This window comes from Leptopilina boulardi, unplaced genomic scaffold (assembly GCF_019393585.1).
Source record: "Leptopilina boulardi isolate dan_hultmark-lab unplaced genomic scaffold, ZJU_Lbou_2.1 LbouV2_379, whole genome shotgun sequence".
Classification (NCBI taxonomy): Eukaryota; Metazoa; Arthropoda; class Insecta; order Hymenoptera; family Figitidae; genus Leptopilina; species Leptopilina boulardi.
Genome location: NW_026137950.1, coordinates 849344 through 868185, shown reverse-complemented (window position 1 = coordinate 868185; position 18842 = coordinate 849344). Strand labels below are relative to the sequence as shown.

Sequence of the window (18842 nt, the reverse complement as noted above, 5' to 3'; positions counted from 1 at the left end):
ATGAAAGCAATATATACGGTCGAATTTTCTTAAAATTTATTTTTCCAAAGAATCTTCAAGGATTGTTTCTCAGAATAAAAAAATGTTACTTTGTAGTATAAATAATTAATGAAAATTTTGAAGTTTGATTAATTTTTTATGTACAAAAATGAACATTATGTTTATTAAATTTTCTGTCATGAAGAACGTGTTGAATAATATTTTTTCTCTCATAATTTTTTTTATTTAGAAGGAAGGATAAATATTTTGTTTGTAATAATTATTTTAAAATTAAATGTACCGATTGTAATGATTAATTTTAATTATAGAAAATGAAGGTTCACTTTTAATATTTCAAGAAAATTCACATAAGTCAAATCTTCTGCAACCTTGCCTGATTGGTTATAGAATGTCAACTAATTAGATAATATTAACCGAATAAAAGGTTCACTATAAATAGAATGTCAGTTAAACGGGGCACATGAATAAGTTCTAAAATTAATTTTTTTGAATTTCCATTTGTTAGAATAAATTATTTAGATAGATTTTAAATAGATTAGATAGAATTTTCTTTTAACCGAATTTTTATTTGACCGAATTATTATTTCACAGAATTTATATTCATCCGATTTTCTATATTACAGAATTCTTATATAACCGAACATTCAACTGACAGAACTTATATTTGATCGAATTTTCATATGCTCGATTTTTTGTTAAATAGAATAGCCATTTAGACGAATTGTTATTAGACAGAATTTTAATATAAAGAATTTACTTTTATCCGAAGTTTAATTTTTTAGAATTATTATTTCACAGAATTTCTATTTCATCGTTTTTTCACAGTATAGAATTATTACTTAACCAAATATTCATTTAACAGAACTTCCATTTCATCGAATTTTTATGTGTCAGAATTTTCATCTTTTTGAATGTTCATTAAACAGAATATTCATTTAAACGAATTTTTATTAGGTAGAATTTTAATAGGAAGAATTTACTTTTAGCGGAAGTTTCATTTCTTAGAATTATAATTTAGCAGAATTTTAATTTAATCGATTTTTAGCATTGCAGAACTTTTATTTAGTCGAAATTTTATTTAAAGAATTTCTATTTGATCGAATTTGCATTTGTCCGAATTTTTATTAACTCGAATTTCCATTAAACAGAACACCTACTTATTTAGACGAATTTTTGTAAGACATAATTTCAATTTCACCGAATTTTCATTTGTTCGAATTCTTATTTGAACGAATTGTCATTTGAAAGAATTCTTAAAACGTCGAATTTGCATTTGACCGAATTTGCAAATGGTTGAATCGTTTCTGCCGGATGCTTATTCGGACATTTGCAAATTCGACGTTTTAAGAATTTTTTCAAATGACAATACGTTCAAATAAGAATTCGAACAAATAAAAATTCTGTGAAATGGAAATTCTGTCTTACAAACATTCGTCTAAATAAATATTCTGTTTAATAGAAATTCGAGTTAATAAAAATTCGGACAAATGCAAATTCGATCAAATAGAAATTCTTTAAATAAAATTTCGACTAAATAAAAGTTCTGCAATGCTAAAAATCGATTAAATTAAAATTCTGCTAAATTATAATTCTAAGAAATGAAACTTCCGCTAAAAGTAAATTCTTCCTATTAAAATTCTACCTAATAAAAATTCATTTAAATGAATATTCTGTTTAATGAACATTCGAAAAGATGAAAATTCTGACACATAAAAATTCGATCAAATGGAAATTCTGTTAAATGAATATTTGGTTAAGTAATAATTCTATACTGTGAAGAAACGATGAAATAGAAATTCTGTGAAATAATAATTCTAAAAAATTAAACTTCGGATAAAAGTAAATTCTTTATATTAAAATTCTGTCTAATTAGAAGTCGTCTAAATGGCTATTCTATTTATCAAAAAATCGAGCATATGAAAATTCTGAGAAATGAAAATTCGATCAAATAGAAGTTCTGTCAATTGAATGTTCGGTTATATAAAAATTCTGTCATATAGAAAATCGGATGAACAGAAATTCTGTAAAATAATAATTCGGTCAAGTAAAAATTCGATTAAAAGAAAATTCTATCTAATGTAATTCTAACAAATGGGAATTCTAACAAATTAATTTTAGAACTTATTCATGCGCCCCAGTTAAACAAATTAAAGTAAACAAATTTTTTTTAATAGGAATGCTATTATTATGGGGGCCTAAAAAGTGATAAATAAAAGATAGAAGTATAACTGTTGAAAGTTGCAATAAAAGAATAAATGTTTGCCAAAATAATTAAAATTATTGCGAGTAGGTATTATTTATGCCAGATTGAATCAAAATGAATCATGACAGTTTTGAATATATTTTCGAATTGATTAAAGGTAATTCGTAAAAGCATTCAAAATTGGAATAATTTTTTCATTAAATATGGTTTAAAGAATGTTTTCAATGATTTAAAATATTTTAGACAACTTTGAATGTTTTTACGAATTACTTCTTCTTGGACCTTTAATCAATTCGACAAACTATTTAAAACTGTCATGTTTCAATTTGATTTAATCTGCCATAATGAATATTTGCAATAAATTAAAATATTTTATCGAACATTTATTCTTTTATTAAAATTTTTATAGTTCTACTTTTCTACGCCATAAAAACGCATTCTAATTAAAAAAAATTGTTTGTGATTTTAATTTTTTATTTATTACTTTTTGGTTCATAAAGAAAAGTTGTTTAGATTTGTTGGTTTTCAAAATGTGTATATTTAGGTAAATATTTTTTTAGCAAATATTCTACTTCATAAACAAAGATCTTAGGAGATTCCATGAAATATTTAGAAAATTCTATAAAGTTTCTAAAAGGTGAAATATAATTTCTAAATATTTCTTTAGGTTTCTAGAAAGTTTCATCAAGTTTCTAAAAGGATCTATGAAGATTTCAGAAGATTTCTTGAATTTTTTAGATGCTTTCCTGAATTTTCTAGATATTTTCATGAAGTTTTAAAAATTTTGATGAAGATTTCCTAGATTTTTCCATTATGTTTCCAAAAAGTTCTACGAAGTTTATACATAGAAAGTTCCATAAAGATTCTAAAAGGTTATTCATTCAGTTTCTTCAAAAGTTCTACGAACTTTCTAGGTATAAGGTTCTATGAAGTTTCAAGAAAGTACCATTACGTTCCTAGAAGGTTTTATGAAGTTTCTGAAAAGTTCCATGAAGTTTTTAGGAAGTTTCTAAAAAAGAGTAAAAAAATTAAAATGTTTATTAAAATTAGACTTCAGAAGGTTTCAGGAATGGGAGTTCCAAGAGGTTTTTAGAAGGTTCCATGAAGTTTCTAGAATGTTCCGTGAATATTTTAGAAGTTTTCATGAAGTTACTATAAAGATCCATGCACATTGTGAAAGGTTTTATGAAATTTCTAAAAGGCTTCATAAAACGTTCTAGAAAGTTTCATAAAGACTCTAAAAGGTTTCATGAATGAAAAGTTCCATGAATTGTCTAGAAAGTTCTGTAAAAATTCTAGAAGGTTTCATTAAGTTTCTTTGAAGTTCCATGAAGACATTAAAAAGTTTCATTAAGTTTCTTTTTTAAATTCTACGACGTTTCTAGAAAATTCCACAAAAATTCTAGAAGGCTTCATGAAGTTTCTACGAAGTTTCATTAAGTTTCTAGAAAGTTTTATGAAAACTCTAAAAAGTTTCATTAAGTTTCTTGAAAATTCTAGAAAGTTTCTAGAAAGTTCAGTTAAGTTTTAAGAAAGTTTCATAAAGACTCTATATGGTTTCATGAATAGAAAGTTCCATAAAGATTCTAGATTATTTCATTAAGTTCCTAGAAAGTTCCATGAAGTTCTTAGAAAGTTCCATTTAGTTTCTAGAAACTTCCATGAAAACCCTAAAAAGTTTTATAAAGGTTTCTAGAAGGTTCCATAAAGTATCTAGATAATTCCATGAAGATAGTACAAGGTATTGTGAATATAATGTTCCACAAAGTTTTTCAAAAGTTTCAAGAAATTTCTAGAAAATTCTACGGAATTTCTATAAGTTTTTATAAATTTACTAGAACGTTCTATGAAGATTCTAAAAGTTTTCATTAAGTTTCTAGACAGTTTCATTAAGTTACTAGATGGTTCTATGTCCTTTCTCGAAAATGACAAATCAATTTCATATAAAAGCATTCTAATAAAATGTCGACTTTTAAGAGTGTTGACTTAATAAATTCCGGTCAAATAAATTATTATCGACAAAAGATTGAACTTTTGACTAATTTTCAATCATAACACATTTTGACATTTGCAATATGAATATTCTTTACTTATTTCTGGTCAAGTACGAAATATCAACTTAAAAGGCGCGCGCAGTCTACGTCTAGTAACACTTAAAACTAAGAATGAAAAATCTCGCACGCATGGGGGATCGAACCCGCCGCGCTGACTTGAAGTAGTTCAACCTTATGCGAAAGTTTTGATTTCGAAGACCGTATTATCTATTGATCACGAAAATAAAATGACTTCATTCTAGAATTTTTTTACCTTACAAAAATTTATAATTATTTCAAAGATTTTATGAAATAAAACTGTATATCAATTTCAGTTGAATGTTATTAATAAATTATTTTTACCGCAAATAATTATATTAAAACAAAAAAAATGATTTATGAATTACGTAATTTAAAATAATTTTAAAATAAGGACGACTGTAAAATATAAATGGTAAAATAGTTTGAAAATTTAATTTAAGAATCCACAAAATATATCGAATTATGAAGAACTGTCTAGTACTAAAGTATGTGATAATAAATTTGAGATATTCTACTTTTAACAACAAAAATGGAAACACAAAGAATTAACTAATTGTCGTTTATTATTAATTAAATAAACAGTATTAATAAAAAATCATCGTTTTCTACCTATTAGAACAATTTTAAGACTGTTTTATTAAATGTTTTTTTTTACCAGCGACATAGTACTGATTCGGTGTGTATGACAGTCTACTGCCAGTACTGGTTTAAATATTTTTTTACCTCCGAGATAGTACTAATTCGGTATATAAGTCAGTACACTGCCTGTACTGAAAGTCAATACCGACGACCAGTATTGGGTCAGTACCATGCTGGTGTTTAATTTTGGCGAGCTACGGACATTTCTACTTGGTAATATATACTTTTTTTAAAACTTTAATCTTCGTAAAATTTTTGAAAAACCCTTTCCATGCATGGGGCCCCCACCAACAATTCCTGGGGCTCCTTATTCGGTAAATGCGGCCCTGCATTGTATATATTTTTTAAAAAATTGTTTAAAAATAGTAAAGTTATTCTTAATACAATAATGAAATGAATAATATATGTATTAAATATTTCTCTATTTTATATGTTGCAGAGTTGTGCAATGATGGGTTTGCAAGCCACGTCAGGAAAACGTAAATTGGAAACAGGTGTGGTTTGTATGGAATTTGATATGGATGTCGGTGAGAATCCTTCAAAATTTAGTAGAGTTGATGGTAGCTGGTGGGCAATGGATGAAAATTACACGTCACAATTAAATCAAACGACAACAACAACGTCGCCCTCTTCGTATTATGAAATGGATTCACCATTGTCGTGTTTACAAACTGGACTTTGTCCGTCGACAACTCCAACAACACCTCCAGCTCAATTACATCATTCTCAGCATTACTATCAACGAGGTCTTGGAAATAATGGTTACAATCAACTATCAAGGCCAACAATACAATGGGCACAGCCCCACAATTATGAGCCTCCAATGATAAGGCGAGAAGAAAATGGTAAAAGTTATTTGGAGCTTGGCTCTAGTTATCGTGCAAACGACAGATGTTGTGAAGGTTCAAGGTCAAGTTGGTGCCGAAGAGGACGGACATGTTATAGACAAAGAAGACTAGCTGTTCTCAATATTTCAATGTGCAAATTAGCGAGATATCGTCAATTCCCAGATCCAAGTTTACATCGATCAGTACTCATTTGCAATACATTAAGGCATTTAGAAAAAGAAATGGAGAGGGATCGTAGTCCACCTCCAATGGAACCTGTTATTTCAACGACACCAATTGCTCAACTGCAAACATCTGAGCAAGGAAGGCTTACGCCATTTCCCATACCTCCAATTTCTTCTACAGAAACAGATGCCGATTCAGGTATTGGTGACAGTGAGGATAGTCGATCGATCAATTGGGGAAGTGTTTTATCTCTCTCAAGTCAATCACCATTAGATCCACTCAATAATAATGAGCTTCTAGATGTTGATATAGGTCCCGATTTGGAATTGGATTTAATTCCAGGTTGGAAACTCACACCACTATCGGCGGATGACATTCTCAGGAATACTAACGCCCAAGAACACCATGTGATTTCTAATGTTTCGATAGGCAGCACCACGAGTAGTAATTATGAATCGCTTATGTGCGTAGGATCATAGCCTTCGATACTTACTTTATTAAGTGGTCATTGATTTCTATCCTCCTGACGCATAAAAAGAAAAAAAAGATTTTTAGTGCTAACGACGACCGTCCGCTGCTTCGGTTTACGTATCAATGCAGAGCAGCTGCCTAATAACATCACTAAATATTTAACATTACATTCTAATCTATCTGAAATGATGGGCTAAAAAATATTTCAGAATGTTTGTACAATGATCGGTGGTGTTATTAGGGAAAAGTTATCTGCTAATAAAATATGACTATTGTTATGGTAACTTAAAAAAAACATTTATGATACGAATTATTACTTATATGATGCACAGTTTTGGGGAAATGGTGCTATTACGTACGACCTGATGCTCTTTTTTTAGGCCTATCAGTAACAAGTGAAAAATCAGTATTTTATAATAAAGTCATAAATAATTGACGGTTTTTTTAAATCAAAACTTGTCACTTATTTTACAAAATTAAACGAATAACTTAAACAGAAACCTACTAATACTATTTTACCAATATTTAAACAAATATAAAGTTTTAAGTTTAGACAACTTTTATTTAAAGGTGGGCAGTGATTTTTTGTGGACCTTGTAAAAAGATGAGCATATTGTAAATATACATCTTAATATACAACTAACAAAATTAAAATTTTAATTCTATTCGTAACTAACTCTATTCTTAACTCTTCTTAACTATTCTTAACTCTTTTATATGTAGACGTAAAATATTTTTTTCCTTTTGGAGTAAGCTTTAAATTGGGTTAGTCCACTGACTTTCGTCTAATAGTGGTTGCAACCAAATTTAAAAAAAATCTAGTTTTAATATATGTGAAACTCGATGATTCCCTAAGTTCATTACCCAGTAAAAAATAAAAGATGCAAGAAAAGTGGATTCCGGTTACAAGCTCAATATCTGGTAAACGAATCCCTGAGAATCTTGGATACAAGCACTTTTCCGTATCCAAAATGCTCATAAGTTTGTAAACGCACTGAAACGAACGACTTTTGTAGGGCTTTTAATCAAGAAAAAGAAGTAAATGAATGCAGAAACGTTGGGAAATTAAATTAGAAGCAAAAATAAATAATTATGTATTAAAGAAACGTACACTTAAACAAAAAACAATTATTCTTACTAATTCTAACTTCTGCATTAAAAACATTGTGAAAGCAGTGTTTTGTTGGCGATTTTACCTTGTTATTCGGAAAATATGGTTTTCTATCTTACCGACATTGGATATTAATTTAACGCGGTTTTTTTTGATTTTCTAATTTCAAAAGCAATTCAAAATAATCAAAATGTTATTAAACATAATTAAGTGCTTATTTTTAATTTCCTTTACCACTTTTTATTAAATAATTTTGGATTTCTATTGAAATTGAAAATTCGACAAAACCTGCGTTAAATTAATATCCAATGTCGGTAAGGTAGAAAACCATATTTTCCCAATAACAAGGTAAAATTACCAAGAAAACACTGTTTTCCCAATGTTTTCAATGCAGGGGTTAGAATTAGTAAGAATAATTGTTTTATGTTTAAATGTATGTTTCTTTAATAAAGAATCATTTATTTTTGCTACTAATTTCATTTCCCATCGTTTCTGGATCCATTTAATTGCTTTTTCTTGATTAAAAGCTTTACAAAAGTCGTCCGTTTCAGTGCGTTTACAAGCTTTACATCATTTCGGATACCGAAAACTGCTCGTATCCGAGATTCTCACGGATTCGTTTACCAGCTATTGATCTTGTAACCGGAATCCGCTGTTCTTGCATCTTTTATTTTTTACTGGGTAACCATAATATTATGGTAAAAATTTTATTCCCTTTAAAAATATTAAATATCAAAAGTAGGAGGTTCACAATGTGATTTTGTAACCTTAAATTTTTCAATTTTTTTAAAAACGCTATTATTAAAAAACTATTAAAAATTAGATGTTGGAACTCACCAAAAACATAAATCACTTTATTCTGCACAGAGGAACGAAAGAATTATTGCAAAAATTTATTATTTTTGGATGATATACGATTTTTAAAAAAATTTTATTTAAATATTCTCGAGATTTTTATTTACTTATAACTTTTTTGTCGGTGCTCCGATAAAATTGAGGTTTTGCACAAAGATTTTTTATAATATTCTTTACCTTCTATTAAAATCTTACGAAGGTGTTTTGCTTCGTTTTGGAGATATTAATTTTCAAAATTTTTTATTTAAAAAGGTTAATTAAAAGACTTGAAGTTAACTGACCAATTTCAAATCGCTACATTTTAATATATTTTTATAAAAAATGAAGCAGTTTGAATTTGGTCAGTTAACTTCAAGTCTTTTAATTAACCTTTTTAAATAAAAATTTTTGAAAATTAATATCTCCAAAACGAAGCAAAACACCTTCGTAGGATTTTAATAGAAGGTAAAGAATATTATAAAAAATCTTTGTGCAAAACCTCAATTTTATCGGAGCACCGACAAAAAAGTTATAAGTAAATAAAAATCTCGAGAATATTTAAATAAAATTTTTTTTAAAATCGTATATCATCCAAAAATAATAAATTTTTGCAATAATTCTTTCGTTCCTCTGTGCAGAATAAAGTGATTTATGTTTTTGGTGAGTTCCAACATCTAATTTTTAATAGTTTTTTAATAATAGCGTTTTTAAAAAAATTGAAAAATTTAAGGTTACAAAATCACATTGTGAACCTCCTACTTTTGATATTTAATATTTTTAAAGGGAATAAAATTTTTACCATAATATTATGGTTAATGAACTCAGGGAATCATCGAGTTTCACTTATATTAAAACTAGATTTTTTAAAAATTTGGTTGCAACCACTATTAGACGAAAGTCAGTGGACTAACCCAATTATAAAATGAAAATCAGTCAGAAAAGCAGGGGCATACCCTAATGAAAATTCATACATATGCTCTCATATGGTTTCCCATATAGGAACTCATGTAGGAAACCTTATGGTATCCCATATAAAATCGTATATGTATTTGGAACAGGAATTTGAATTAGGAAAAACGTAGGAATTAACATATTATAAATCCACATTGGATTTTAAAATCCTGCTATATCGAAATATATATACAGCTCAGAGTTAATAAAATTCACATATAGTAATTTACCTGGGATTTTAAAAAGGTTCATGAATCCCATCCCGCACAGCACAGTATATTACATCGAGTTTACAGAAAGCTTACATGTAAATTTGTAAGGTAACATCGTAAACTGTCAGTAGACTTACTGTTAACTTAAAATGTCTCCGTAACTGCAAGCATACATGTGGTAAGCTTACCCTGTTAGCTAACTGTAAGAGGTTATCTTGTAAGTTTGCTGTAAGGGCAGCTGTGAGTTTAGGTAATATGAAAATCTATTGAGTATAATTATATTATAAACTTGGTTAATAAATAATGAAATAATTGGTAAAGTAGTTTATAGGCATAGGGTTGCAACCCTATGCCTGTTGATAGGGTTGATAGGGTTTTTTAAATAAAATTTACTGCGGAGCCGTAGGTGCCATGGAAAACTATTGCGTATAAATATTAATAAAATTTATTTCTTAATAACATTGTAGGCTTACAGTAACCTTACAGTAAGCTTACAAAGTAATCTCTTACAATTAGGTTACAGGGTAAGCTTACTGTAAACTTATCTTGTAAACTTACCACGGCCTTAACATGTAACCTTCCCATGTAAGCTTACTAGGACCTTACCATGTAAGCTTACCACGACCATACATGTATGCTTACACTGAAGCGGACATTTCAAGTTAATAGTAAGATTACTGACAGTTTACATTGTTACCTTACAATTCTTACATGTAAGCTTTCTGTATATATATATATATATATATATATATATATTATTTGATAATATTTATGTTTTTTCCTATTTAAATTTCTGACTCAAATACGTATACGATTTTGTATGGTATTCCATATGGCTTCCTGATATAGGAACCCATATGGGAACCTATGTAGGGATTTCAAGTAGGGTAGAGCATAATTTAAAGAGTTTCGAGTCAGCTACATAAATTTTAATTGCAAACTGTTGCTGTGGTAACACAAATTAATATCAGTATTACTATGGTGGACGAAATATAATGCACGAAGACAGACAGACAGTTTATAAAAATTTTATTTTAAAGCAATAAATTATAACTTTGTTTATTACTAACTCTATATGATTAAATCATGTTTAATTTTGAATCTCCTAAAACCAGGAAATCTAGCTTCTAAATAATGAAGTATCGAGTTAAAGATCAAAAAAGAATAAAAACAAGTAATTAAAGAAAAATAGTCAATCGCAAGTGGAGGTGATTCTTCAAAAATTAGGCGAATTGGCCAAATTTTGCTAAATAATTTTGTTTAAAACTATAAATATAATAGGATTCCCAAACTCTATAGGCAAAGAAAAAATTTATTAGAACTATTAAACTAGTATTCATTTTTTCTTTTTTCTAATAATCTTTTTCTTCTGTGAGATTAATTGTCTAATATCAAAAGGATAGAAGAATAATAAAAAGGATAAAAATATACAAATCGAAAAAAGTATCATAGTATCAAAAGTGCATAGAGCTCGGCTTTTTATAATAATAATCTTAAATATTAAATTTGGCTAGTTTATCACCTAATTTTGGAAACAAAGAACCTAGTTCTGTATCATTTATCATTCAAAGATTGTCCTTTAGAAGCTTCTGCTTGTCGTTCCAAGAGCGAAGTACTAAATTTATTATCATTAATCTTCAAAATCTTTAAGCCTTCCTTAATTGTCGTGTCTTCAAGAACGTTCTTATTGACTTGAGATTCAAGATCATAAATGTCACTATTACCAATTTTTTGTACAAGATTCTTCAGTCCAGTAATCGTTTCAGAGAATGAACCTGTTTTAAAGTTGGCGATTGGATCTTTTTCGACCTGAAATTGTTGATAATAATGGGAAGCAAGGCAAAGATTTGGATATTTTTCTTTTATGTCTCTCGGGACTCCAGGTTCCATAAAACTTAGGTATGACCAATAATTACCACAGTTTTTTTTGAGATTGTTCAGGTCAACAGAAAAAAGAGCAGGTTCTCGAATAATTGTTAAATCTCGGTGTGCCACAGTCTTGATGGGACTTAACAAAAAATCAGAAATAAATTTATATGTAGTAATACCAGCATAGTTTAAGAGACTGTGGGTTGTTTTTATCTCAGGTTTATCATATGACTCTCGCAAAAAGTAATAGAATCTGTTAATTAATTTTGGAAAGAGGTTTTAAAATTTGTTTTGACTCCTTTAGGAATTGACACAAAAACATAAACATAAGGGTGACTCTAATTTGAGCTTCTGTAAATTAAGGCGTATACGAGAGAATTTTAACGTTCATATCCTCGGTAGACAGACCACTTGTTTCCTCTTTATATGTTGAAAGTATGACAGAACTTAACTTGTCATCCTTTGTACAATTAACCTTTTCTACAATAATAGCTTAATCAGGGTTTCGAAGCCTAAGAATAAATAGCCTGAAAACTCTAGATATACACAAAAAAGAGATAACCAAACTCTTAGAGTCCACGGTTAAATCGTTATATTTCTTATACACAATGTCCGAGAATAAATTTCAAGTAGATCTGTATAATGATCTGGAATAAAGAATTTGGTATCAACTGCCTTGGGTTGTAATCTAGGAAGACCAATCTCTTTTTTGAACAAACTATTTTTTGTTGATAAGATCTTTAAAGTTAAGGGATCAACATAAGTCTCATCTTTGATATCTATGAGAATCTAAGAACAAACTAATGTGATTGGTTCACTTTTTAGGAATACAGGATTTAATGGCAATTCATTCAATTTGAACATTTTGTTAAACGAGTAAAATAATAAAGTTAAAGGAAATTTTAGTTATAGTTCCTAGGAACTTTACTTTAAAGCAATACAATTTGAAGTTTTCTTTTATATTAGAGCAACAAATATTTTACTATAACGTAATTCCGTATCCAACGAGACCTATATGGACTATTCTGGATTAAAGGATTCTTTTATAAAAAATTGCCAAGTTAGCCAATTGAGACACCTATTTAGACACCTATTTACCATCTTAACTACAATATTAAAATTCAAAAACAAAATTACCATCCTCACTTAATTAATTAATGTTAATAAAAAATTAAATATTTTATAAACGAATAAAGGTATCGTAATTCTGACGTTACTTAATAAAAGTTGACATAATTCCGCATCCAATGAGCCCTATATAAAGTACATTGGATTAGTAAACTGTTCATAAACAATTGGCTAACATGGCAATTGTTTATAAAAAATCCTTTAATCCAAAATAGTCCATATAGGGCTCGTTGGATGCGGAATTACGTCAGCTTTCAATTGGTACCTTCAGGATTGCAATAACTATTTATTTGTGAAATATTTCATTTTTTATTAACATTAATTAATTAATTAATTAATATCTAGATTATAACAAAAAAAGACATCTTAATATTTTTTGTGGTGAAAATATACATTTTTAGCTTTCAAAAAAAAAAATAAATAAAAAGGACCGAACTTAAAAAAAAAGTCAAAAAAAGTTTGATTTAAAAAAAAGTCAAAATTTGAATTTTTTGAAAAAATTTTTGCACCGTTCGAAAGAGCAGAAAAAAACTTTTCGAAAACATATAGGACAAATTTTTTTTCTTTTTTCTGTTTAAAAGTTACAAGTCTTCAAAAATTCAACCCCCTCCTTCTCCAACAGTTTTCGAAAAAACCTAACAATACTTCGTTGTTAAAGTACTCACCCTTAGGGCTAAACTATGTGCAAGTTACAGCCCGATCCGATCAACTTTTTGTTTACTTAGTACGCTACAGGAATTTTACACCATATATATATGGCTTATTTCATTTAAATTGTCATATTCAGCTTCCAGAAAAGATGAGTTGGAAAATTTTGATTTTAAGGTTGCAACTAATTTTTTTATACAGTTTAACATGTTAAATTAACAAAATAAATAGTGGTCACAAAATTAAAGTCATATATTTCTTATGGCAGACGGTTTTTTTGGCAGAAATCGTCATATCTTATAAAAATTTTTTTCTGTCAATTTTTGATAAAATAATAATACTAAATATAATTTGATTTGACTGGTGATAAATATACTGAAGTTTTTGGGGTTGCTGAATCCGAATTTGAAGTCAGATTTAAAATATTCAAAATGGCCGATCCAAAATGGCGACCATGAAAATTTAGAAGTTGATTCGATTCGCTTGAAACTCGTTACTTAGGGGTTTTTGGGTTGCTAATTACAAATATGACGTCAGATTTTCAAAATTTAAAATGGTGGATCCAATATGGCGACCCAATATGGCGGATAATTTCAAGACTGATGCGATTCGGTCGAAATTTGTTTCTCGAGGGTTTTCGGGGTCGCTGAATTCGAATTTGATGACAGATGAACCCAAAAATCTTAAATACGATGAAATAAAATTTTTTTGAAAGCTCTGTTTGGAACCTTATTAGGCCTATAAGTGATTTTTAACTGGACTGTGAAGGGGTTAAAAATTATAAAGGCAAAATGCGAAATTTATGTTTTTAAACATTATGAACATAAAACAAATAAACATCTATTCATTTCGCCGAATGAATTAAAATAAAAATTTTTTGCGGGTGGGTTATAACCCCATTTTATGGAAAAAATTAAGGGGGAGGGTTGCGTGTACGGGTCATGTAGTACAAGATTTGTGCTATAATTTAAAACATTTTTGAAGTTTTTACCACGTCAGGTTTAAAAGAAAAATCATATTAAACACCCATAAAAACATGTTTCTTGGTGGTTTTTACCCCCACTTTTTTCAAAATCCTGACATGTTAGGCAATTTGAAGATTCGTAATCGTGTTCAGCGCCCAAAAATATTATATATTTATATTATATTATATCATTATAAAATGAAAACGGTTATACTTATATCGATGGGGTTGGTCTCATTCGAAAGAGAATCCAAAAATACATTAAATTCCATACCGATATAAAATTCAAAATATTTTCTAACCATTTTCAAGGCGTTACACTGTTGACAGAAATTCAATTAAGAAAGTGTTTCGGCTTTTTCTGCCTCCATTACAAACGAGCAGATTTATACTTATATCGTTTTCGTTTTTTTCACACACTTCGTTGTTGTGTTCTGTTGCTTATGCAATGGTAAAGAAATTTTTTTGCTCATAAGGTAATTTAAATAGCAGGTAAAAGTAGAAAATTCTGCCGGCAAAACGTAAAAGTATAAAAGTGAGGGACACGTAATTTTCATTTTCTGGAAATTGTATTGGCGATTCAAACAGCTACACTAGCGCCACAGTTGAACTAATTTAGGCGTGACTCGCTCTGTAGCACTCCATGTGTTTTAAATTATTTTTTTTTATTTAACGCTTAAAAATAATTTTACAAACGCAATAAAAATATCAGAATAATTAAATAATTTGAAATAAACTGTCAAAACAGAGACTGCTTTAGAGCGAGTCACGCCTAAATTAGTTCAACTGTGGCGCTAGTGTAGCTGTTTGAATCGCCAATAAAATAAAGTTGAATTACCAACACTTGATTTTTCTTAAATATAGAACTAATACTTCACGAAACATTTTTTTAATCTGGTTTAAACACTATATTTTCGACATTTCATTCATTTGAACATTGAAAATGTCTCCGGGGACGCATTACACTTATGACATTTTGCCTGCTTTTTGTTCTGCCAATATTATGAAAATCACTTTTATATCCTTGTAAGTAGAAAAATTATTGAAAATTATTGCTTTTTACTAAATAAACAAATTAATTTCAACTAACGTTATATCAAATAATTTTTTTGGCAAGGGACATGAATATGACAATTTAAATGAAATGAGACATATATATATATATATATAAATAAAAATATATAAATATATATATGGGACATTTTATTTCAGACCATAGCACTAGCAAAAGACGATCACTCGCAGTGCACTTTAGAAATATAATTTACTTTATTAAAAATACTCTGAATATAAAATGCAATTAATGCTTTTAGAAGAAAATTTTTTATGCTTAAAAACTGTACTAACCTTTAATTTAAAAAAAAAATTTTGTATGGTGTATTTTGTATTTAAACACTTCAAATCCAAATATCTCGAAATATGTCGACTTTAATTTTGATAAAAATTATTATATATAAAGAAAGCTTAGATTCTCTGGTTTTTACCACCTAAATATTATAATTTATAATTTACGTCAAATTTATTACTATTATTTACGATATGCAGTGAATTTTCTTTCATGTTATTTTAAAATTTTTGGGAGTTTTCTTTAAATATTTTGCTCTGTTAATGTTTTAAATTCTTATCATCTGCCCTTATTTTTTATTTATAATTACAATACTCAAATGATACGTTTTTGTTTTCTTGTTTTTCCATAAATTTTCGGGTGATAAACAAAATACATAATTTTTATTAAAATAATATAATAAATTGTTTATATCTTGCATAGAGATGGCTACATGTCACTGATCTCCTGCGATTTAAAATATCGCTTGTGAATATCGACATCCCTATGCAATAAAATTTTAGACAATTTTCTACTTAATAAAATATTAAATGTTAAAATGTTACTGATGGGTTTTTCGAAAAAGACCAATTTTATTTAACTCCCCCCTACCCCCCTCTCTCTCTCTCTCTCTCTCTCTCTCTCTCTATATATATATATATATATATATATATATATATATATATATATATATATATATATATATATATATGTGTGTGTGTGTGTGTGACATTCATGGAGTTTTTTATTACTTTTCGGAGTGCTTAATTTTTTTGTGGTATTAATGCTTGAAAAATAAAGAAAATTTTGATCTTTAAACCAATTCATTTGGTGAATCAGAAAAAAGTGATTTTTTTATTATTAATTTATTGTTTTATCTTTTAAATAAACAATTATTTTTACTTAAAAAGTCATTATTTTGGACCTTTATATTAATAAATATTATAAAAAAATGTTTCATTTAATTTGGTAAGGTTACTCGGAAAAGTGATAAAAAAACTCATGGAATGACATATACATCAATAAGAAGACGACTTACTTTGTTTATTATATGGCACAATATTTCGCAATAAGTTTATTATGAAAAATTTGTAGGTTTTCTGCTAAGTTTTATTCTGAAAAACTTTTTTATTTTAAGTAAGTCGCTTAATAATAACAGGGAAACAAAAATAAAGAAAAATTGGTGCTGAGAAAATATTTTCTCTACATTTTTTTATGTACTAAAAACGAATCTGTAAACGAAAAATTCACATCAGCTTTGGTTAAATTTAAGAACAAATTTTTATAAACATTCTATGTCAAACTTACCATCAAAATGTTGTGCTATTTGAATGATAATTGTATCTGAATCTTAGTAGATTATTCTCAAAGTTGGAAAACTAAATATTTCTTAAATGTAACTGAAAATATGTTAAAATAATTGTATTATAATTATTGTTATTATTAACAGTTACCTACATTACAAAAAAAGATTAATTAATTTGGCAGAAATAGTTCCTGGATTATGGTAGATTACAAAAATTGTTAATTTTATTCTTTCATGGTTTTTTTATATCTTAGGAGATTTATATTTTTTATTAACTCTTTTTATTCTTGTTTTTTTGTACTTTATTTTGAAAAAATGTAAAATTAGTAATATTGGTTCTAAAGTAAATTACAGCGCCTTTTAGAGTTTCAAAAAGATTTATAATATATTTTTTTTCTTTCGACTCTTTACTGAAGAATTGTTTGTCACGCTTCGGTACTAATGAATTAAGAATAAAAGGTAACATTTTTTTTAATTGTTCTCATGGAAATGTCCATTAACTAATGTCTAAGGTACTGCTAAGTTTCTGGATATGTAAAAACAACAACCGTCGCAATTTGAAAATGATCATATGGGCAGATTTTTAGATAATTTGCATTAAATATTCTTATTCCGCGTTTTTCTCACTCTGGATGCAATTTCATTCTAAATAACAATCATCAAAGTGAGTCATTTTAGTTAACCCCAGTTAAACAAAACTTTTATAGGATCCTTTGAGATTCTATTTATTTTTTGCACTATAATGAGATTAAATGGATATTATACGCGATCGTTTGAATAAATATTGTAAAAATCTTAGGCTTAATAAAAATTTGATTTTAAACGAAGAATGTATGTAAATGGATTTTTTTAATTGAGTAAGACAAAACTTATGCAATAATTTCAAATTTATTGCAAAGCTTAGAGTGCTTTGAATTTTTTGAATTTTGAAATTCGTACTGCATTTTAAAACATTTTTTTATTTTAGACTACTTCTTTAATATGCAAACAATTTAAACTAAAAATTGTTTAAAAAACACTTTTTTCTGTGGGAAAAATTTGATGCACTCTAATGTATATAAATTATGTTAAAACTCTTAGTCTTGCAATACTTTCGAATGAACTTGACTGATTACTTAAAAAACAACTTAAAAGATTGAATGTAAATAATTTTACCATAAGTAGATTACCTTTTATCGACACACGGTCATTCACATAACACTGAATAAAAAAAATCCGAAATATTTATAGCGCTTGCGCAAAGTTCTCAATTGTACAGTTCTACGTTTTTAAAATACACAAAAATGAAACAATTACACACGGATTAAGTACTTGATGTAAATAGATATAATAAGTAAAAATAATTGTAATTCATACAAGAAGAAATATATGAACAAAATGGATGTTTTATATACTTATTGTTTTATCATTTTAATAACGTTGATACGTATAAGCAAAATGTAAATTTTAAGGACGCAATGAAATATATGTCTGTAAAAAAATTGGAAGACGTGCATTAAGTTAGCCCAGTGAGGATAGATAATAATCTTTGTTTTTTTAAACGTCCCTATAAATGACCATTATAATTGTTATTCTTTATAATTATATATTTCTTAATACATTTCTTCAATTAATTAATAATTTTCTTATTTCGTTAGAAAAAATAAAAAAGAGCAATTAAATAAATGAAGGAATACGATTAAAAAAGAATGACATGCTTGTACTTTAATTTTGTACGTGGCATTTCTTCTTGTAGTATGTATGAAGGTATGTGTTTCATGAATGTGTATTAGTCGTAAAAGAACCGTTGTTATTTTCTTCCAAGTATTAGCCACGCTTTTCAAAAGGTGGAGTATCCTAAGCGAGTGTTATGGTTGATGTCATTTGCGATTTAATGAGAAAAATCAAAAATTTCGTCCACTACCGCATATCCACCTACATCGCCTAATAATGGGAAGGTAATTAAACTAAAACCTCGATTTACTGGCTGCAAATTCAGTAAACATTATGCGTATATTTGCACGTGTCGAAATATAGGGGCTAGACAGTGAAGTTAGTAATGAATTCATATATCTAAAATATAATTAACATATTACATCCCAGTGGGCAAAAAAC

General features: G+C 27.8%; 1 protein-coding gene across 8 annotated transcripts in view; it reads left to right on the top strand.

Moving 5' to 3' along the window:
* The window catches only part of LOC127287967 (uncharacterized), a 140470-nt gene extending 132077 nt beyond the window's left edge, over window positions 1-8393 (top strand). For all 8 annotated transcript variants that reach the window (XM_051315138.1, XM_051315131.1, XM_051315136.1 and 5 more), the window contains one exon: window positions 5357-8393. In XM_051315138.1, coding sequence (XP_051171095.1) covers window positions 5357-6409 — 1053 coding nt within the window. In that variant the 3' untranslated portion in view covers window positions 6410-8393. The remainder of the gene's footprint in view (window positions 1-5356) is intronic.
* The last annotated feature ends 10449 nt before the right edge of the window (window positions 8394-18842 follow it).